The sequence below is a fragment of the Sebastes fasciatus genome, chromosome 16 (genome assembly GCF_043250625.1).
Source record: "Sebastes fasciatus isolate fSebFas1 chromosome 16, fSebFas1.pri, whole genome shotgun sequence".
NCBI lineage: Eukaryota > Metazoa > Chordata > Actinopteri > Perciformes > Sebastidae > Sebastes > Sebastes fasciatus.
Genome location: NC_133810.1, coordinates 1471741 through 1495941, shown reverse-complemented (window position 1 = coordinate 1495941; position 24201 = coordinate 1471741). Strand labels below are relative to the sequence as shown.

Sequence of the window (24201 nt, the reverse complement as noted above, 5' to 3'; positions counted from 1 at the left end):
TATGTTATTTTATCTGTCTCTCTGTGTCTCTCTGTGTGTCTCTGTGCGTAGTCTGTCTGCTCCTCTCTCTCTCTCTGTTAAGACACAACTGACACTTATGTGGAATAAGTACGTAATTTAAAACCAATGATCACAAACAGCAGTGACACTCGACTATTTCTAATAAATATGGTGGATGGATTTAGAAATGTGGAATCGGAGGAATTAAAACTCCAGGAGAACAGCGGGGAGAGAGGGGAGGGAAGTCAAAGGCGTTCATGGGATGCATGTTTTATCATCTTATCAGAATCAGAGCATTTATATCACATATAATATATCATTTATATCGTTTATGGTAGATTATCAGTGCGAGCACCTGGACGAGCCGACACACGGCACGGTGGAGGGGGGTGAGAACGAGGTGCTGTAATTTATCAATACAATGTTCACGTCCTTTTTGTAAAATAAAACAAATGTTCGTCGTAACTTATTTTTTGGGAACAAATATAATTAATGAAACATTATTTAAAAGTTTTCTGCATCTGCTCTTCTGATTTATAGAATATGATTTTACAGGGCAATACATTTTCAGAAGAATTAAATGTTCAGATGAAGGCTGTGATAAATAATAATCATTTAACTAGTAATAATAATGGTCCAAAATTATATAAAACGCGTAGCTTTAATTCAAAAACCTTCAAATTTTCTTAGGGGACAACCTCCAAACCCAATATCTCCTAGTATCTTTTATTCACTGTATAAATTCAGAATGTGTGTCTGTATAATATATAGGAGCATTCTGACTGGGTCACTACTCATAAAACCTGATGAACAGCTCAAACACCTCAGCTCTGTATGTATACCCGCTTGTCTGCTGTTGATTCCAGCCTGTAAACATACTATAATATATTATAGTGATACTACAAATAACACAGGAAAGCACTTTAAGTATTAACACTATGTATAAACACTACACCTTAACCCTACAATGTTCCAGTGTGAATATTATTGGAGTATTATTGGCCTACTATAGAAGATGCATAGCCCAAGTATAATAATATAGCAATAAAATTACAACTAATTATGACTGACACAGTTTAACATGCTTAAAGAAATAATGAATGAAGTCGACAGAGATTGCTGAAACCAGCCGATACACACATCAATATGTGAATAACGGGAGTACCGGCACTTATCCACTTCAAGCACTGTACGTATATGTACACTACATTTACAAGAAAATACAAAGCTCAACTCATTTCATGAAGTCTAGGGTGAGACCTTGGCCTTGGCCGGGGCGACTGAGAGTTTCAGTCGACAACATAGATGGTACACGAGGACAGGTCTGATGTTCTGATCTCTTATGCCATAAATGAGAGAACTCAGACATCTGGGGAAGATGAAAATAAGCACATAAAAAGCATTCTGGGTGCGCACAAATACTATCCTCGTAACAATTCTCGAAAGAGCTGTGAGGATGGGGTTGTAAATGGTTGAAGAGAGACTGAGGCCCAGCTGCACCATATGCAGCAACAGAGTGTTACGAGCCTTCTGGGCTGAAGCTTTGTCTGTGGAGGCTGACCTGGCTGCTATCATCACACCTATATAGGAGGAAGTGATTGCCACACCAGCTGATACAAACAGAAAACAGGTGTACGCTTTGTCATAATGATCAGACATTGGCCCAAGAAACATGGCTATGTCGGAGCAAAACTCATTCATCTGCAGGCTCTCCATGTCCTCAAATGGAAAATCTAACAGTAAAATAACTCGTGTGAGGATATTTAGTGAACTGAAGGCCCAAACCACAATGATAGCCACTGCTGTGTTTCTGATGGTGATGATGGTAGCGTGCCTCAGTGGGTAGCACACAGCCACATATCTCTCCAGAGACATCAGCACCAGTGTGAGAGGGGAGATTTCATTCGTGAGATCAGCAAGCATGGTGAGAACACCACATACAGGATATGTTAGTGTTATTCTAGATGCAGATATTAGATACAGTAACTGACTCAGTGCCAGCAGCACAGTATCTGCAAAAAGGAGGTTAAACAGAAGAATGTAACGGGAGGTCTCACGAAACACTAATTTACTCCTCAAGGTGAATAACATGATTCCATTAATGAAGAGAAACACACAGCATGGTACTGTAGTCACAGTGGAAAATAACACTCTTTCCAGTAACCCCTGATACTGCTTTCCAGCAGTGATGTTGGTCAGAGATTGATTTGCGTACAACATTTTGAGAAGCAATTAAGACATTAACCTATAGAACACAAAATTAATTTCTTCCAGTTTGTATTGCCACAACAACGAAGCTCCAAAGTCAGCAGACATGCCCGTTGAGTTCACATGAGAAATAATCCACATACATTTTCCCTCTCTAGACAGTTAGCAGCAGCAGCCTGTGCTTGTTTCCTTGTGAGCAGAGCTGGTCTGCAACGTTTGCCTACCCTCACATACTGTATATGAGCTCTGTCGTCACACCAAGTTCACGTGACACCATCACATGTCCGCATGGTTAACAGTTTAGGAATAGGTAATTTCTCTTCCATTATTTTCCAATACCCTAGTCCAGGGGTCAGCAACCTTTACTATCAAAAGAGCCAATTTAGGCAAGAAAACAACAACATGTGATCATTGTGATGAAGGTAACACAGTTTATAGTCTAAGTATATAGTATATAAATCTAATGCAGTGAGGGCCAAAGAGCAAATGTACTACGGAGTATTAGGGCCACATTGAGGGAAAAAACATCTGAGATTTACAGAATAAAGTCATAAGTTTACGAGAAAAAAGTCGTAATATTACAAGAATAAAGTCATAATACCCTAATACTCCGTCGTACCGTCGTACCATAGACCTACAACAATGATAAATAAAAAGGAAAATGTAAACAAAAAACAGTTATTCGTTTCCATTTTTATAAATTCACAGGGAGCTTCTGGAGAGGAGCTAAAGAGACGCACACATGTGGCTCCAGAGCTGCAGGTTGCTGACCCCTGCCCCGGGTCATGTGATGTATGTCCATAGTGGACATGACAATAGGAGAGTATCTATCTCGAACTTAGTGGAATACTGATGTAGTATTATTTTCATTTGTTGTTTTTGCTTGTATTAAGCATGGCTGTCATTTTTAATATCACTTTACAGAAAGATTTCCACTGCCAATTCCGAAAGGGTGCTTTCACATCAGGGACCCAGGTTCACGGGTCCGAGTACACTTGACCCTAGGGATGTTAATAATTAACCGTTTAACCGTCAACAGACATTAAGCATTTTAACCGATGAACGCTATCGGTTAAAACGGTTAAAAGAAATATTAATAATTAATTAAAAGCTGAGCGGCTCAGAGGAGCGCCTCGTCACTTTCAGGAGAAAAGCTGGATCCCAAAGTCCAGTTCATGTGATAAGTATGAACGCTCCATTCAGTAATCGGGAAATTCGTCGATCCGTACTCAAGTCCACTTGAAAAGGTGGACCGGAGTACGGTTCATGTGTACTCGGTGGAAGTGGGAGCAGAATGGGGCGGAACAGAATACATATATGTTTGGGTGCTTTGGAAGTTTAAATATAGCTATGGTGGGACTAACTAAAGTTTTATTTGTATGTTGAGTTCCATTGCATGAGAGATGCTTTTAAGTTTGCCTTTTGTGACCTGTTGCCTTTTGGGAATGTGTTTTTTCAGTGTTCGTATAGTGTAATACAATAGAATAGAAGTGTTGCACTTGCACAACTGTCTGTTCGAAATAAATTAATAAAAATATCCTAATGTATTTTTTCCAATGTGCCGAGCTCGCACCAAACTGTGACTCCTAAACTGGGGTATAAACTGAACCATGACTTTTGTGTACCGTTACACCCTTAATGAAAGCAGTAGTATTTGCCTGAATGCCTGTTACATTAATGATTGGGTATGTAAATGTGCTATTTACTCCCACTACGACCAAGCACATCACAGCTTTAACGGCTCAGGCAAGTCCACACAGTTTTGTATTGTAAAAACACATGTTCGAGCTGTTTCCTTTGCTGAAAGGTAACTTTCAAGCCTCCAACAAGTCTGTCAAGCTCACATTACTGAGCATAGAGTGATAGCTCTTTAGGGACCTAGTCAGAGCAAAACTCACCAGCAAAAACATCTGTTGGTTGTTGTGGCTTTTAGCAAATCCCACAACATTGGCAACAACTGTTTGCTGCACTAAGTATGCTCTGTAGTATTATGCTGAAAACCATAGTAATCGGGAATATAAGTCAAGGGGAAGGGACAGGTCCATACGGCCACAACAAATTGCCGGAAGGCGGACGTCCACACAGAACCCACGCCTACACCCACTGATGATGAAATGTACGTCATACGGACCCTAGTGGACCCTTGTGTACTCGCAAAGTATAATATAGGCTGGCTAGCTCAAGCTGATCTTGTGGGGTCAAAACTAGAACACAGCTGGTACTGTGAAACAAACACCCTGGAGAGGGGTGGGTATCATCACCATTCCTTCTCCAAAGTCCTGGCTCCTGAACCCCAGTGTTGCGTCCCCAGAAGACGCCACTTTGTTCTACAAGTGAGGATAAAACTCATGTCAGTCACTACCACAGATCATGACCATAAGTAAGAGTTGGAACTTAAAACTAAAACTAAATCCTGAGCTTTGCCATTCTGACTCGACTTCTTCTTCACCCTGATGGTCCGGTACAACGCCTGCATTATACCGCCTCTCAATGTCATGCTCCATTTTACTAAGATAGTTGAACTCCAACTCCCAAACCGAGTGGCACAATCCACCATATTCCAGAGCACCATGGCCTCAGACATAGAGGTGCCACTTCTCATTCTCATTGCTCTGTTTAGCAAGGAGCTATGTAGCTATGAAGGAGCTATCTAATGTTAGCTAGCATAAGATGCTATGAAGTACCCCATTTACAACTAATTACATATTCTTTATATTGATGTGTTAAGTGTACCTAACTGTGCACCATGTTGTAAAACAGAGAGAATGAACAAGCAGAGATGTTCCTCTTTGTTGCAGACCAACTTCAGACTGAGAAGACATGTCATTTTTTTTAAATCTTGTAAAGCGCAGCTTGAAATGGGTAAGCACAGTTTTGAACCAACAAGTTTTTTTCTATTTACTTTGGACTTTACTTATTCTAACTTCTTAAACTTTGCCATACTTTGTCTCCACAGAGGTACACGTCAAAAACCTCTGCATGAAGATTCCTGATAAACTCCCGCAGGAATCATTAATTATGTCAATATTTACTGAAAACATTAATGAGTAAGGGTTTGAATATTTAATGTGTACAAATGAGTTACCAGGAGACTAAGTCAGATGGGAGGGATTTCTCTCTGTGACTGAAAAACAGCGTTGCCACAACAATAGTTACACTCAAGATTACTTACTCAAGAAGACAATTAAGGAAACGTCCCAAAATACAACAAACTGACTCTAATGACTCTAAACTTTAAAAAAGTTGTTGGCAGAAGTAAAATGAACTATTGACACCTTCCTTTTTGGAGGGAGAAATATGTTTATTTTGCATTTCAAGATATTATTAAAAGGATTTTTCGATTGATTAAAGTACAGTTTTCTCTGAGCCAGTGTCCGTTGGCCATTAGAGGATCTGCAGTACAAGAAATTTCAGGGGTCATTTCAACACCCAGTTGTTAGCTGTGAATGTTTTCTGTGAGCACATTGCAGTTAATAGGGCAGGGGTCAATGTTTAGGTAGTAATCGTAGTAGTAATAGTAATTGTTTTTCTAAGGATTATTATTTTTCTGCTGCGAGATCGCATTTTTGAGGCACTTAGGATGCACGAAAACTCACGAAAAGTGAAATACGCATCAGAACTGGTGCGAAATTCAAAGTTCTGTAGTGATTGGGTGATTTTGTGTGTTTTTCATGTATTTTATGCATACTTTTACGAACTCCTCCTAGAGAGTTTATCGGATTCGCGTCAAATTTGGGTAGTATAACCCTCAAACTAATGTGACGCTAAATTATGAAAGAATTTTTGATCGCTCAAACAATGATGTCATACGTCACGTGAGTAGACGCTATTTTATCACTTTACAGGTATGGAACTTTGCGAAACTCCTCCCAGAGGATTCAAGAGATACATTTCAAAGTCGGGCAGCAGAATCTCAACACCTTCATGATGCTAAATTACGAAGCTTTTGTGGTTTCGGCGAATTTTGATGTTTCGACATCACACAGGAGGCTGTTGTAACTTGACTTTACATAGTCCGATCTGCCCTAAATTTCACAAGCTGGATAACATATACGTGCCATCATGAGTGATAGTCATAGCGCCACCTACAGGAAACAGGAAGTTGTTGTATATTGACTATACATTGTCCAATCAGCCCCAAACTTTACATGTTTTATAAGAGTCTTGGCCTGAAGACATATACGTGCCATTATTGAGTTATGGTGATAACGCCACCTACTGGCAACAAGAAATGGTTGTATATTGCCACCCACCCTCATAGAAGTGCCTTTAAAGGATGCCCCACATGTTCTCAACAGGTCACTTACAGCGCCATGCGCTCCATGCAGAAAATTCCCTCTAACTGTTGCGCGCAGTGTGCGACTTTCATGGGAATGCACGACAGCGGGTTCCCCGACGTGCGCAAGGGGGCGAGGGCCCGTTCATCGCTGCTTGCAGCTTTATTTTTATTTTCAAATTTTTCATAAAAGTGTGCATTTATCAATGTTCATTTTGAACCGAATAAGTGTGAAAATTAAGTATAAAAAGACTCAAAAAGGTCTCATCAATCTTATCTTAATATAGAAACCCAAGATCTGTGGTGCAAATTTAGAGTTCATTGAAGAAACAAAATAAAGTGAGCCACTAAACTTACAGTATGTGCAAATGTGCTCCCAAGTTGAACATTTTAGGAGTGCATTAACTTTAGGGCACAATGAAAATTGATGAAATAATGTGTTTTTCTATAATAAAGGGATACAAGGACACATTTACAATGACTTAATTTATTTGAATATAATAAAGTACACTAGGTTAATTACTTCTGTTTAAAACTGTATTTATCTAATAATTATGTAATTATTTATACTACTATTTTAAACTGGATAAACAACAAATTCAACAGAGATTTTGGTATCTGTTCCAGCCCCACTTTAGGCTCGGAGAAGAGTTTTTACATAAAAGTCTTGTCAAGGGCAGCTTGAAATGTGAAGCAATATTTAAATTTATTTACAACTACATGCAACTTCATACCTGAGTATGAGTTCAGACATTTAAGGTTCAAGTTAACATTTTAGGACAGACATTGAAGATAAAAGTTTGCTCCATACACGTACTCTTGACTTGTTCAACTTTGCCATACCATCTCCATTAACATTACTGATAAACACACACAGAAGGCATTAGTTAGATTAATATTTAATGAAGACATGATGATGTTAGTGAGGGTTTGAATATTTAATGTGTCTAAATTAGTTATCAGGGGATTGGGTCAGTTGTGGGGATTTCTCTCTGTGATACCTCAGAGAATTTCACCAAACTAAAAACATTATTTTCATAACAACAACACAACTCATTATTTGGAAAAGCTAGGAGAAGTCTAACTTTTACTGACTTGCATCCACTGCTGTTTTCTTTTTTTGTTTTGGGCATTAGTTGTTAAAGCAGAATACTTTAAAACCTAATGTAAAAATCTAATAGACAATCTACATGTATATAATATACATTTTTTAAGACTGGGAAACCACACATGGCCATCAGATGTCAAATCCAAATTTTGGCAAAGGGAAGGAACTGAAATGGAAGGCTGACATACCTGTCAATCAAGCAAACATGCCCTGACACAATTCTTTTTAATGTTTTCTAATAATAACTCATAAAGCATCTCCCCAAAAAAAACAAATTAAGGTGTCAAACACTAACACTCAAGTAACTCAGGGTCGTTTTCACCAGTGAGGGTTAAATGGAATGTAAGATGGACAGGTGGTTTGGTGCAACATCCATAGTGATGCAGGCGTTGTACCGGACCATTGTGGTGAAGGGAGCTGAGCCGGAAGGCAAAGCTCTCGATTTACCAGTATGTCTATTTTCCGACACTCACCTATGGACATGAGCTTTGGGTAGTGACCGAATGAGATTTATCAATTGAAGAGGAGCAGATGGTGGAAGTGAGTTCTACTGGGCGGTAGTCTTTCAGGATACTCTGCAACTTCTACAGGTGCACCATCGAGAGTATCCTGACCGGCTGCATCACCTCTGCCATCCATGGAGGACATCTACACCCAGCGGTGTAGGAAAAAGGCCAACAGGATTATTACAGAACCCAACCACCCCCGCCACAAACTGTTCTGCCTGCTGCCGTCTGGGAGACGGTACCGCAGCATCCGGTCCCGCACATCCAGGCTCAGGGACAGTTTCAGTCAGCAGGCCATAAGACTTGTGCGATTTCCACTGTTATATATACAGTATACAAATATATACATATACACCATTGCCAATGACTGCTTTGCTGGAACTGACTTCTGACAAATAAAGAACCTTGAACTTTGACCCTTGACAAGGATAGAGCCCTGGGACATTACAACTGGGAATGGGTTACACCGTATCCTTGATCCTTACACACTGATTTCTGTTTTTGAGGTAGCATAAAGCATAAAGCAGCAGAAGAAAAAAAATGCAAGAAGAATGTTGTGATTAATAACTCAAGGTTGTGTCAATGTCAAAATCTTTTCTTAAGTCGAGAAATACCGCAAAGTCCGTTCCCCCCTTATCAACTTTAGCTTTGATATTTTCAATAAGGAAACAATTGGTTGTTGCAGTAGACTTATTTGCTCTGAAATCAAATTAAATGGAGTGTTGAGAGGTCACCTGGGTCCAGACCTGGCTTTTTGAGAATAGAAGGGACTGCGGCCATTTTGAGGGAGGAGTTAGTAATGTCCACCGTGATGGGGCACAGGGTAGGAATGCATGCCTGATCCAGAGAGCAGGCGGAGGCCTTGGCTTTGTTGACCAGTTTAGCAACATAAAGAGCATCCACAGGGGAGAAGGAGGAAAGGCAGCACTGAGGCGGGCATGCAGCGGAGATAGCATCACCCTGTGGCTGGCCAGGCGTCAGAAGCTGCTGGTGGATGGAGTCCACTCTGGCCCGGAAGAAGTCCAGGAACTTGGAGCAGAGGTTGGGTGGACCTGTGGGGTGGGGGATATTGAGGGGGCGGAGGAACCAGTTGATGGTGGAGAACAGCTTTCAGGGTGATGTTGTTGGGTGCCAATGAGTAGTATTGGGTTTTTGTCCGGGAAAGAGTGTCGTGTGGTGAGTTTTCTATATGACCCAAACGCAGAGTAACCAGCAGGAACGGAAGTTCTTTAAACAAAAGCGAGCTTTAATTCAGCTGACAAAATCCAGAAATCACAAAACGAGGAGGGGAACAAAGTACAAATGAAAACACACCAAAACCAAACTGAGAACAAAAACAAAACTACAAACCAGAGGGTGCGAGAGTCACGGGCAGGAGGAACACTAGGAACACTAGGAACACTAGGAACACGGAGGACAAGGGACTGGGAAGACAAGTACGAACCAACAAGGACAGAGGGGAAACACACAGGCTTAAATAACAGACAAGATTACACACAGGTGAAACAAATCAGGGCGGGGCAGACAATCAACCAAAAGGCGGGAAAACAGACAAAGGAAGGAAGTAAACCCAGACAAGACACAGGAGGAGTGAATCACCAAAATAAAACAGGAAACACCAGAAATACATACAAATAAACCACATCCAAAACCACAACAGTTCACAACAACAAGCTGGCACAGCCAGAACACAACAAAGAGCTTCTTTGTAGGTCTGCACATGATCTTTGAAGGCCTTGAGGTGAACGATTAGGCCGGATCTTTCATAGAGCCTCTCCAGCTGGCGACCAGTGGCCTTCATGGTACAGAGTTTGGTGGTGAACCAGGGGGCAGGACTGGAGAATGAGAAAGTCTGGGTTTTGAGAGGGGCGAGACCAGGCCATCCACCATAGTGTCGAAGGGATCTGAGGTCATATGAGTGACTGTCATGTTAATCAGGGCTGGGGCACTAACTAACCTAATGTTCCTGAACGTGATGGTATGTTTAGTGCCCCGCCTGGGCAGGGGGACAGGAAAGGTTAAGTAGATGGCATGATGATCGGATACAATGATGTCCAGACGCTGCAGATGGGAGGGAGATGTGCCAGTCGAACACACCAGATCCAGTGTGTGACCTTTGGCATGGGTGGGACCATGAACATGCTGTGTGATGTTAAAACAGTCCAGCAGTGACAGGAATTTGGTAGCGAATGTGCAGCTGCTGGAGTCCATGTGGATGTTGAAGTCACCAAGCAGGAGTGTAGATGGAGACATGGAGCAGACAGATGTGAGGAGCTCAGATAGCTCAGACATGAAGGTAGTGGACACTTTTGTGGAGCAGTAAATGAGGACCACCTGGAGCTGTGGGGAGCCAGCTGGAGGGAATGCCCCACACTCAAATGAGGTGACATTGCGTATTGGGAGTTCCTTGACCAGGATGTCAGCTCGATGTATTACAGCCAGCCCACCACCACGACCCAAACAAGGCTTCTGTATATACACAAAGCCCGGGGGTGTGGCTCGGTTTAGTGCGAGGGTCAGCACATGCGTCTCTTTAGCTCCTCTCCAGTGGCTCCCTGTGGATTTTTAAAAAAAATTGTGGAAATGAATAACTGTTTTTTTGTTTACATTTTCATTTTTATTTATCATTGTTGTAGGTCTATGGTATGACAGTACGACGGAGTATTAGGGCCACATTGAGGAAAAAAAATAAAATCTGAGATTTCGAGAATAAAGTCAAAGGTTTACGAGAAAGAAAAGTCGTTATAAAAGTTATTTTCTTTTTTATCGTAAAGTTCGGACTTTTTTCTCGTAATATTCTGAGTTTATTCTCGTAATATTATTACTTCATTCACGTAATATTACAACTTCTTTTCTCGTAAAGTTATGACTTTATTCTCGTAATATTACGACTTTTTTTCTCGTAATATTATGACTTTATTTTCGTAACATTACGACTTTATTCTCGCTGAGGCAGATGTGGGTGGAACGACACGGTCAACATAGACAAGTGGCCTCAGATTGCCAACACACACGTCTGGTTTGTTGTGATGATATTGTTGCTGTGCGACAGAGCAGCTGTCCGACAGTACAGATGGAATAGCATGGTCCGAGTAAACACACTGCAACCCACGCAGGGGTCTGATGTTATGACATTGAGGCAGTCTATGATGATGTGATGGTTGAGGTTCAGGAGCTCCAGTGTGGAGTATTTTATGAACAGCATTGTAGCAACAGAGAAGCGCCTAGAAAACCGCGAGCCGGAGAAGAGGCACCCAGCCTCGGACTACAGCAGTGGTACAGCAGTGAAGCCAGAGCAGGATGATGAGTCGAGGAGAGACCATGAGGATAGTCCTGGTAGAACAATCTGGACTCATCAGTAGTAAATAATTACAGACCGATATCAAATCTTCCATTCTTGTCTAAAATAATTGAAAAAACAGTTTTTCAAAAATTAAATAGCTTTCTGGCACTAAACAACTCTTTTGATGTCTTCCAGTCAGGTTTTCGACGAAACCACAGCACTGAGACTGCTCTTGTTAAGGTCTTCAATGACATCCGATTGAACACAGACAGTGGTAGAACTACGGTTTTAGTTTTACTGGATCTCAGTGCTGCATTCGACACGGTTGACCATAATATATTACTAGACCGACTGGAAAACTGGGTGGGTATTTCTGGCATAGCACTCAGCTGGTTTAAATCCTACCTAAAAGACAGGGACTTCTTTGTGTCTATAGGTAATTGCAAATCTGAGCTGAACAAAATCACATGCGGAGTTCCCCAAGGCTCCATCTTGGGGCCTCTTTTGTTTAACATCTACATGCTCCCACTGGGTCAGATTTTTGAGAACAACAAAATAAATTACCATAACTATGCAGACGACACACAAATTTATATAACTCTATCACCAGGAGACTACAGTCCAATACAAGCACTGAGTGAGTGCATTGAACAAGTCAATAATTGGATGTGCCAGAATTTTCTTCAGCTGAACAAAGACAAAACTGAGGTCGTAGTTTTTGGAGCCAAAAAAGAAAGATTAAAGGTTAGTGCTCACCTACAATCTGTGATGTTAAAAAGCTCAGACCAAGCCAGAAACCTTGGTGTAGTCATGGACTCAGACCTGAGCTTTAACAGCCATATTAAGACAATTACAAAGACAGCCTTCTATCACCTGAAGAATATAAGAAGAATTAGAGGACTGATGTCTCAGCAGGATTTGGAAAAACTAGTCCATGCATTTATCTTCAGCCGACTTGACTACTGTAACGGCGTCTTTACCGGTCTTCCTAAAAAATCGATCAGACAGCTGCAGCTGATTCAGAACGCTGCTGCTAGAGTCCTCACTAAGACCAAGAAAGTGGATCACATCAGTCCAGTTCTGAAGTCTCTACACTGGCTGCCTGTCTCTCAGAGAATTGATTTCAAAATACTGCTGCTGGTTTACAAAGCACTAAATGGTTTAGGGCCAAAATACATTTCTGATCTTCTGCTGTGTTATGAACCATCCAGACCTCTCAGGTCATCTGGATCAGGTCTGCTTAGTGTCCCCAGAGTCAGAACTAAACATGCAGAAGCAGCGTTCAGTTTTTATGCACCAAATATCTGGAACAAGCTCCCAGAAACCTGCAGGACCGCTCCAACTCTCACTTCTTTTAAAACAAAGCTTAAAACTTTCCTGTTTGCGGGTGCCTTTTATTCTGACACTGCACTATAACTTTTACTCTTTTGAGTTTTATGCAATTTTAGCTTCTATCCTAGCTTTTATTTTTAGCTTGTTTTTATTTTCTAATCTTTAATGTTTTAATGTTTTTATAACTGTTTTAATTATTTCTTGAATGTTTCTGTAAAGCACTTTGAATTGCCCTGTTGTTGAAATGTGCTATACAAATAAAGCTGCCTTGCCTTGCCTTGCCTATTGAGGTAGAAAATAAACCACTCAGGGTGTACAGAGTTGGAGAATTCACAGTTTATTGTGTACGACGGTGGATCGCAAGCTAGCTATGGTAAATGGACATGCATTTATATAGAGCCTTAGTTTTTCATTCACACACACTGATGGCACAGCCTTCGGGAGAAGTTTGGGGTTAAGTATTTTGCTTGGCCATCAGAGTGGGTGAGTAAACAGAGCCGCAGCAGTGCAACTATCAATCTGACAACACAGGACTGGAAAATTATAGGATTAGGCGTAGAAGGTCTGCACCTATTCCTACTTGAAGAAAAGCACAGATTGCAGCAACAAAAGCAGTAAAAAACATAAACTGAGTCGGATTGAGAAGCATACACGCCAGCATAGTCTCACATCCGGGTCCAAAGAAACACCCATCCATATAAAATAACAGTATAATAATGAACTTCATTTTACAGTATGCTAAAAACTAATGTAGTTAGTTTTACAGTCATTTTTACCGTGGTATGAAATAGGCCTATAACAACTACTGGATAATCGTTGCCAGTAACTTTAAACATCTTATTATACCCCCGCGACAACGTAGTCAGGGGTATATAGCGCTCCGCGTGTCCTTCCGTTAGTCCGTTCACATGTCACACTTTCGTTTCCGGAGCAGAACTCGAAAACTATTTAACTTAGGAACTTCAAAGTTGGTAAGATGGTTGACAGTGTGGTTTAGTTGTGCCTTTTGGGGTTTAGATGTCCAGGGTGCCCAACATTTTTAAAAATTTGGGCCAAAAACTGAGATTTTTCTTTTTTACTTACAGTTGCAGCTTGCGCATTTGACTACTCCCCTTCAGTAGGGTCAAGCAGTGAGCCATGTTCACTTTTACCTTGTACATAAGGACAGTACTTACTGTATTTATGTTAAAATCAAAGTCTGGATAATAATAAATTATTTGAAAGCCAAAAATAGAGACAGGCAATGGAAGCATTGAATGCAGCGGGGGGAAAAAGTAGACAGTGGTAGAAAGATTACATCACTCATTTCTAAACTGATGATCATGCTTACGTAATGAACGTCCTGTGAAGTTGGCTTGAGAACAAAGAATATATACCGTCCATGCAGGAAAAACAGCACCAGATCTGCTCTGCTCTTGTGTAAATGAACGTTACCTCCAACCTCTTGACCTGACTGCTCAACATTGATGGATAATTTGAGGTTCAGCACTCAAAAGGTTTTTGTGGTGAGGGATAATTTTTAGCTTCTTTGGCATGATGATGTGTACTTTGTATGTTATGTAGTTTACATGTTTTTTTTCAGACATCATTCTGTAATGTTGTCTTTGCTGCAGCCTAAGGCCAATATCACTGTGAATTTGCGGTATCAAGCTCCCCATGAGACAATGCTATTTGGCATGTTATCCGTTGGGTCAATCTGCTCTTTCTTCTGCATTAACTGTGTTTTGTTGTTCACTCTGAAGAGTAAGCAGGTGTTTTGTGAGACATCCCGATATATCCTGCTGTTCAACCTGCTCTTTGCAGACACTGCTCACCTGGTATCAAACCTTCTGCTTTACTTACTGTCTTTGCTGATAAAAATTCCATATTATGCATGTGGTGTCCTAGTTCTGTTCTCAGTTTTCACACAGTCAATCTCCCCTCTCACCCTGGCTGTGATGTCACTTGAGAGATATGTGGCTGTATGCCATCCACTGAGACATGCTACCATCTTCACCATGAGAAGCACAGGAATGGCCATTGTTGTGGTGTGGGCCTTCAGTTTTATCCACATCCTCATTCGAGGTTTTATGCTGGTGTATGTGTTCACAAAAATCTCCCTAAATCTGCATGCAAATGACTTGTGCTCTAAAGAAAACATTTTTTTCTCACCAATCTTTCATGATTTTGAAAAAGCATATGCCAGCACTCTCTTTCTGTCAGTGGGTGTAGTAATCGTCAGCTCCTACATTGGTGTAGCGCTTGTAGCCAGGTCTGCCTCAACAGACAAAGTGTCAGCTAGAAAGGCTCTTCAAACGCTTCTATTTCACCTCATTCAGCTAAGCCTCATTCTCATCGCCTCCTTGTTCTCCACCATCATTATAGCCATAGCCAGAACTGTGAGGAGATCCGCCCTTATGCGGATTTACAATGTATGCTTTGTGTTCTTGAATATCCTTCCAAGGTGTTTGACTACACTCATCTATGGACTCAGGGATCATACCATCAGACCCGTTCTCATGCAAAATCTGTGCTGTTGGTGGAGATGCTCAGTGTTCCTCAACAAGAGCCAGTGACAATTTGAAGTGAATGCTTTTCAATAAACAATCCAGTTTTCTATGTGACATGTACAAAGCAATTTGAATTTGAAATTTGAAAAGAAAAGATTTTTGAACATGGTACACTATTCTCAAGGATGTTACTACATATTCAAAATCACAATGATAATAATACAAATCTGTGTTTGTGAACCAATTAAAGAAGTGATGATCTGAAGAAAATCTTTAAATTAATTGCATTCATTACATGTCTTAATTATTCATATAATAAATTTGTAATAACATGTATGTGTTGTTCTTGCATGTCACAATACTTTACTCATTTCTGTTTGTCTGTGAACTGTCCTCAGATAGTTATGATTATGACAAGCAAACAGTGAAACTAAACTGTATAGACGAAAAGGGACATATCGCTTAAACATGACATTTGGTAAGAAGTATGTACAAATATCAATAAAATATTCTTCGATTTTTAATCGAGTAAGATATTAACAATGCATGCAATTAGTCTGAGTTTTTTTAAATGAAGTTTCCTACATACAAGAGCACTGTGTAGCACAGTGCCAACTATATATATTCACACACACATATGAAATACAATTAAATACCATCGTAACAGTTTGGTATCCATGTTTACAATAATGCACCATTCATGATAATGGTTAGACTGGCCTTGTCACAGCATATTAATTCAGAGTTATCATATTATTACCTCCACGGCCGCAGCCTGCATCATCAGCCCCCCCTGGTGGAGGCCAAGTTGCATTCCCCCTGTGCCTGCAACACGGCAGCACAAGGGCTCCGTCCAGCAACTCAAGGGGCCCCACCACAGTCCAATCAAGCTGGTGATTCTCAGCCAGCTCACTCATTTCCAACTGGTCTATCCTCCCCACCTCCCATCATCCCTAGGCCAGCGGACATACGTCCTTCAGTTAATGTCCCCATGCCAAAGGGAGTTGAAAAACTAGAGGCAAATCCTCTAACAGAGAGGCAGGATGGTGTACAATAACTGCAACCACCTGGCCTGTGTTTGTTCTAACTGCCGCCTCCTTAACGCCTGCTGACATCACTGCAGCACACATATTCTGATAGCCCAGTTTGTCCTAGTTTGTAAATGTCATGATTGTGCATTACGGTGTTGAGATTCTACATGAATTATTACAAAAAAAGACCGTGCGGTCCAAAAAAAGCAAAAAACGGTGTAGGGTCTAATGTCAGAGGATATGCAATATGTTGCTGTGGAAATAAAGCCTTGATTGAATAAAAAACGCATATGAAAAAGCGTACACCTGTTTTCTGTTTGTATCAGCTGGCATGGCAGTCACTTCCTCCTATATTGGTGTGATGATAGCAGCCAGGTCAGCCTCCACAAACAAATCTTCAGCTAACAAGGCTCGTAATACACTGCTGCTGCATCTGGTGCAGCTGGGCCTCAGTCTCTCTTCAACTATATACAACCCCTTGCTTATAGCACTCTCAAAGGTCCTAGACAGGATAGTCTTGGTGCACATTCAGATTGTTATTTATGTGTGTATTGTCATCTTTCCCAGATGTCTTAGTGCTCTTATCTATGGCATCAGAGACCAGACCATCAGACCTATCCTCATATTCCATCTATGCTGTCGACTGAAACTCTCAGTCATCCCAGCCAAGGCTGGGCTCTCACTCTAGAATACACAGAATGCATATCTGTGAAGTCTATCTTAAAACAATGCCTGTCCATGTTTACATTGAAACAGTTTTTGGTCACTGGAATTGTTTCTCGTGTCCAAAGTGATTGTGAAGCTATCCCTCCCTACTCCTATTCCAATGTTTGAGATGGGAGACAAAATCCACAGTCTTTGTTCTGTCAAAAATGCATTCTAAAGTTTAGCTGAAGCTAATGTGAGGCATCAGTGGTCTGGGTTATTCAAACGAGGTGGGTATCTTCAATGTCAGGGACTTGTTTGAACAAAATTCCCTTTTTTGTGTTACAATCCCTCCACTGCAGCTCTGCAAGAAAACACTGTGTGGGGAAACAAATACCCACTTGATTTAGTTAACTCAGACTGTTGAAGCCTGATAACAACTTTGGTTGAACTTTGGAATGATTTTTTACACAGATTGAGGACTGCTGATTTTGTCTTCCATCTCTTCCATTGGAATCACATTAGGATAGGATTTCTTCAGGGCCTGTACGGATAAAAGGAATAATTACAGCAAAGACTATTTCAATGTACATATGGGCATATGAGTATTGTTTAAGACAGACTTGAAAAAATGCGAATGTATTCTTTTGATTAATAAAAAAGAGTATTTCTTCTCTTTTGAATATAGCATATGGAGTGAACGGAATTTATCTTTAAAGTGTTTAAAATGGGATCAGCAGCAATTCATGATATTTATGGCCTACTGTATATAAATACTTCTGTTAAGTAAAATAAACATGATGTGGATATTGAATATGTGATATGTGTTTTATGCAACAAAAATACTTAATTAATCTTTTTCTGTAATATCTCTTATTTGATCATTTACTATGTCTATGTCAAACAATACAAATTAACAGCTTGTGTAGTATTTCACTTGAGTAACTAGCACTCCAACTTGAGATCACATTACAATGTTAATTACAAACAACAATAATATCTTACACCAACCATCAATCTCAATAAACATAAACGTGGCATACACCTACAAGTTGTAGAATACACTATTATAATGAACATTAATTGATAGCATAGTATTTGGAGACACTGAGCACTTTCCTTATCCAAAGTGAGGGTCAAAGGACAGAGGGTGTTGTAAGATGTACAGATTGTAAAGCCCCTTGAGGCCAATTTGTGATTTGTAATATTAGGCTATATCGACATTACTGGACTTGACACTCTTAAGATGTTATGTTTCATTAACATGTGAAGAACTGGAATACACCTCATGGACTTTGTGTGGTTGAGGTTAGTAGAAACTGCACGTGCAATAGACCAGAACCCCCCCTCCCGGCCATGCAGCGCTCAGTCTCTGTAACTTCCTCAATCCTCAGTCCAAAAGTTATTGAAAAAAGATTGATGTAATAACTTCTAAAATTCTAAACATGTTTTTATCTAACAAAATATTCTGCTACAATCCATATTGGTTGGTGTTTAGCCTTTCAAAAACAACATTATTACTGTGGATAAAAGCTGTTCACTTTCCCGCACGCACCTGTATTAACGGGGTGGTGTAGCAGCAAACAGCAGCAAGAACACAAAGAAAGTAGGCAGAAGTCAGGACAATGTAAGTCTGAAATATTTGTTATGTTCCATTCTCTTAGTTGTTTCTGTGTCTTTCTTATAAAACTAGGATATACTGTATGTGATTGGAGATTGTTTTTATGAGCGTTGTCTGCATGTCATCTAATATTCAATATTCAATGTGTTTAATATGTTTAGGCCACTACATCTTAATGTTTTATAGGCTATGGAATGCTCTCAGAGGATATGTAATATGGTGCTGTGGAAATAAAGCTTTGATTGAGTCAAAAAACGTATTTAGTATTGTTTGGAATATGCAAAATGTGTCTGTTTTTAGACTTATGATTAATTGATTGATTGATCGTTAATGTTACCAATGATCGCTTAAGGAAAGTGCTTTCAATTTGCAATCCTATCACCCATTAAAACTTGTTTTAACAAAGCTGGTATGTGATTGGGTCAAGGGAAATGATGCAACAACAGAGCTCATAAACAATTGGTGAGGTAAGGCAAACCCTGCAGACCAGCATCTACCCTGATAAAAGTACGTGGATGATTTGGAGCTTTGCATGTGAACTCAGTGGCATTTTCTACTGAAAAGATGACATGTCTTCATTGTTGTAGGAATACAAACTGAAAAAGGGTTCATTTGTTTTTTTCTGTTTGATTATATCAAGAGGTTAAACATTTGTATGTCTCTTCAATGTTTCTCTAAGATGTCAAATGCAATTCATTGTCAGACCAACATAACTGTTGGGCTGGGGTTACTGGAAACAGTGTTATTTGCCACTCTGACTACAGTACCATGCTGTGTGTTTATCTTCATTAATGGGGTCATGTTATTCACCTTGAGGAGTAAATTGGTGTTTCGTGAGACCTCCCGTTACATTCTTCTGTTCAACCTCCTTTTGGCAGACACCGTACAGCTGGCACTGAGTCAGTTACTGTACCTAATAGCTGCATGTAGAGTAAAACTAACATACCCTGTAGGTGGTGTTCTCAGCATGTTCGCCAATCTCACATTTGTAATCTCCCCTCTCACACTGGTGGTGATGTCTCTGGAGAGATATGTGGCTGTGTGCTACCCACTGAGGCACGCTACCATCATCACCATGAGAAACACAGTAGTGGCTATCACTGTGGTTTGGGCCTTCAGTTCACTAAATGTCCTCACACGAGTAATTTTACTTTTAGATTTTCCATTTGACGACATGGAGAGCCTGCAGATGAATGACTTTTGTGCCAGAAAAAACATGCTACTTGGCCCAATGTCTGATGATTATGACAAAGCGTACACCTGTTTTCTGTTTGTATCAGCTGGTGTGGCAGTCACTTCCACCTATATTGGTGTGATGATAGCAGCCAGGTCAGCCTCCACAGACAAAGCTTCAGCTCATAAGGCTCGTAACACTCTGTTGCTGCATCTGGTGCAGCTGGGCCTCAGTCTCTCTTCAACTATATACAACCCCTTGCTTATAGCACTCTCAAAGGTCCTAGACAGGATAGTCTTGGTGCGCATTCAGATTGTTATTTATGTGTGTATTGTCATCTTTCCCAGATGTCTGAGTGGTCTTATCTATGGCATCAGAGACCAGACCATCAGACCCATCCTCATATTCCATCTATGCTGTCGACTGAAACTCTCAGTCATCCCAGCCAAGGCTGGGCTCTCACTGTAGAATACACAGAATGCATATTTGTGATGTCTGTCTTAAAACAATGCATATCCATATTTACATCAAAACTGTTTTTGGTCACTGGAATTGTTTCTCGTGTCCAAATTGAGTGTGAAGCTATCCCTCCCTACTCCTATTCCAATGTTTGAGATGGGAAACAAAATCTACAGTCTTTGTTCTGCAAAAATGCATTCTAAAGTTGAGCTGAAGCTAATATGAGGTATCAGTGGTCTGGGTTATTGAAATGAAGTGGGTATCTTTCATGTCAGGGTCTTGTTTGAACAAAATTCCCTCTTTCAGTTACAATCCCTCCACTGCAGCTCTGCAAGAAAACACTGTGTGGGGAAACAAATACCCACTTGACTTAGTTAACTCAGACTGCTGAAGCCTGATAACAACTTTGGTTGAACTTTGAAATAATTTTTTTACACATATTGAGGACTGCTGATTTGGTCTTCCATCTCTTCAATTGGAATCACATTAAGAAGGGATTTTTTCAGGGCCTGTACGGATAAAAGGAATAATTACAGCAAAAACTATTTCAATGTAAATATGGGCATATGAGTATTGTTTTAAGACAAACTTTAAAAAGTGTGAATGTATTCTTCTGATTAATAAAAAAAAGGTATTTCATTTTCATTTGAATATGGAATATGGAGTGAACGCAATTTATCTTTAAAAGGTTCAAGTTGGATTAGCAGCAATTCATGATGATATTTATGGCCTACTGAATATAAATACTTCTGTTAAGTAAAATAAACATGATATGGATATTGCCTATGTGTTGTGTGTTTTATGCAACAAAAGAAAATAATTAATCTTTTTCTGTAATATCTCTTATTTGATAATTTACTATGACTCTGTTCACCTACATGTTTGCATTTACAACTTCAAAATATAAAATATGTATGTAAATACAGACAAATTAGGAAACTACAAGAGTGTTAAGGACTTGGGTTCATAGCTAAGGACATTGAACATTTTGATCCAGACAACTGTGATCATCATGTTGACGATTATGTTAGAGAATTAGATCACAATCTAATTGACTTGCCACACACAACCCAAAGGGAGAAAGTTAAACTTGTGTGGAAAACCAGCTCTAAAGCTGTGCACAAGTTTATACAGTCACAACCTCCCAGTGTCAGAAATGACTATAGTGAACTCCATCAAGCACCAATAGAGGAATACTCTTCTGCTAACGTGACCACAGCGATGTTTGCAGCCCTCCAAATTAAACATTATTGTAGTGAGAATCCTAGGGATTACTACAGACGCTTAAGGCATGCATACTTCCAAGGTAAGAATGCACCAGGCTTAGAAGAAAACGCCATCTTCGAGTCCTTGTTTATGCAAAACCTGCATCCATGTGTACACACCAACGTTGTACTCAGGACGCGTCAAGGTAACGCCTCACTGTACGAAATAAGGAAGATGACACAGATAGTTTGGGTCATTTCCAAAAAGAAGGGAAAACCAACTGAGCCTGCCAAACACTGAAGCATCATGAAGATCTGCAGCTACCTCAAAAGATCACCCTCACAACAGGTTGAAGGGGGGTCACAAAAGGCTGCATAGGATAGGCACTCACACAACAGAAGGGTTAGAAAGCCATACTCAAAAATTCTAGCTCAGAATTGGCGTGACCAGCCAATAGACCGGTCTGACAATGACCGCAACATCTTTGACCACAGTTCAGAATATGGACATAATCTATCAGACAGCGATAGAGCCACTGAATGCCTCTCTGCCTCTGGCTACCTGGACCGTTAGAGCCCTGAGCCACCAGTTAAGCATAAAAGCTATTGATTTTTATTTATTTATTGTTTATTATTTGTGGAATATACATGCTGGTCTCTATCCAAGATGGCGCTAACTACGGCTGCCTCGGCGAGTTGGTGCGCTCTGTTTTTCTTGTTTTTTTGTGTTTCTTTAGTTTTTGGTGAAAGTTCACGGATTGTCTTCTCTAGAGAAGAAATCCTTAACCTCAGGGAATCCAACCCAGCAGATCTTTTCCCCAACTTTCTGGCACCTTCAGCAGATTTAATGCACCTTTTACTGGGAGCTGTGGCCCAACTTCTACAGGTGCACCATCGAGAGTATCCTGACCGGCTGCATCACCTCTGCCATCCATGGAGGACATCTACACCCAGCGGTGTAGGAAAAAGGCCAACAGGATTATTACAGAACCCAACCACCCCCGCCACAAACTGTTCTGCCTGCTGCCGTCTGGGAGACGGTACCGCAGCATCCGGTCCCGCACATCCAGGCTCAGGGACAGTTTCAGTCAGCAGGCCATAAGACTTGTGCGATTTCCACTGTTATATATACAGTATACAAATATATACATATACACCATTGCCAATGACTGCTTTGCTGGAACTGACTTCTGACAAATAAAGAACCTTGAACTTTGACCCTTGACTAGGATAGAGCCCTGGGACATTACAACTGGGAATGGGTTACACCGTATCCTTGATCCTTACACACTGATTTCTGTTTTTGAGGTAGCATAAAGCATAAAGCAGCAGAAGAAAAAAAATGCAAGAAGAATGTTGTGATTAATAACTCAAGGTTGTGTCAATGTCAAAATCTTTTCTTAAGTCGAGAAATACCGCAAAGTCCGTTCCCCCCTTATCAACTTTAGCTTTGATATTTTCAATAAGGAAACAATTGGTTGTTGCAGTAGACTTATTTGCTCTGAAGTCAAATTAAATGGAGTGTTGAGAGGTCACCTGGGTCCAGACCTGGCTTTTTGAGAATAGAAGTGACTGCGGCCATTTTGAGGGAGGAGTTAGTAATGTCCACCGTGATGGGGCACAGGGTAGGAATGCATGCCTGATCCAGAGAGCAGGCGGAGGCCTTGGCTTTGTTGACCAGTTTAGCAACATAAAGAGCATCCACAGGGGAGAAGGAGGAAAGGCAGCACTGAGGCGGGCATGCAGCGGAGATAGCATCACCCTGTGGCTGGCCAGGCGTCAGAAGCTGCTGGTGGATGGAGTCCACTCTGGCCCGGAAGAAGTCCAGGAACTTGGAGCAGAGGTTGGGTGGACCTGTGGGGTGGGGGATATTGAGGGGGCGGAGGAACCAGTTGATGGTGGAGAACAGCTTTCAGGGTGATGTTGTTGGGTGCCAATGAGTAGTATTGGGTTTTTGTCCGGGAAAGAGTGTCGTGTGGTGAGTTTTCTATATGACCCAAACGCAGAGTAACCAGCAGGAACGGAAGTTCTTTAAACAAAAGCGAGCTTTAATTCAGCTGACAAAATCCAGAAATCACAAAACGAGGAGGGGAACAAAGTACAAATGAAAACACACCAAAACCAAACTGAGAACAAAAACAAAACTACAAACCAGAGGGTGCGAGAGTCACGGGCAGGAGGAACACTAGGAACACTAGGAACACTAGGAACACTAGGAACACGGAGGACAAGGGACTGGGAAGACAAGTACGAACCAACAAGGACAGAGGGGAAACACACAGGCTTAAATAACAGACAAGATTACACACAGGTGAAACAAATCAGGGCGGGGCAGACAATCAACCAAAAGGCGGGAAAACAGACAAAGGAAGGAAGTAAACCCAGACAAGACACAGGAGGAGTGAATCACCAAAATAAAACAGGAAACACCAGAAATACATACAAATAAACCACATCCAAAACCACAACAGTTCACAACAACAAGCTGGCACAGCCAGAACACAACAAAGAGCTTCTTTGTAGGTCTGCACATGATCTTTGAAGGCCTTGAGGTGAACGATTAGGCCGGATCTTTCATAGAGCCTCTCCAGCTGGCGACCAGTGGCCTTCATGGTACAGAGTTTGGTGGTGAACCAGGGGGCAGGACTGGAGAATGAGAAAGTCTGGGTTTTGAGAGGGGCGAGACCAGGCCATCCACCATAGTGTCGAAGGGATCTGAGGTCATATGAGTGACTGTCATGTTAATCAGGGCTGGGGCACTAACTAACCTAATGTTCCTGAACGTGATGGTATGTTTAGTGCCCCGCCTGGGCAGGGGGACAGGAAAGGTTAAGTAGATGGCATGATGATCGGATACAATGATG

The 24201-nt window shown here is 40.9% G+C and overlaps 3 protein-coding genes across 6 annotated transcripts in view; 1 reads left to right on the top strand and 2 right to left on the bottom strand.

The window, feature by feature from the left end:
- LOC141753168 (rap1 GTPase-activating protein 2-like) overlaps positions 1-24201 on the bottom strand; it is a 467886-nt gene that overhangs the window by 396229 nt on the left and 47456 nt on the right. The window lies entirely within an intron of this gene.
- Positions 1249-2220, bottom strand: LOC141752427 (odorant receptor 131-2-like). Its single transcript, XM_074610391.1, has one exon. The coding sequence runs from the start codon at positions 2218-2220 to the stop codon at positions 1249-1251; it is 972 nt and encodes a 323-aa protein (XP_074466492.1).
- Positions 19179-20141, top strand: LOC141752426 (odorant receptor 131-2-like). Its single transcript, XM_074610389.1, has one exon. The coding sequence runs from the start codon at positions 19179-19181 to the stop codon at positions 20139-20141; it is 963 nt and encodes a 320-aa protein (XP_074466490.1).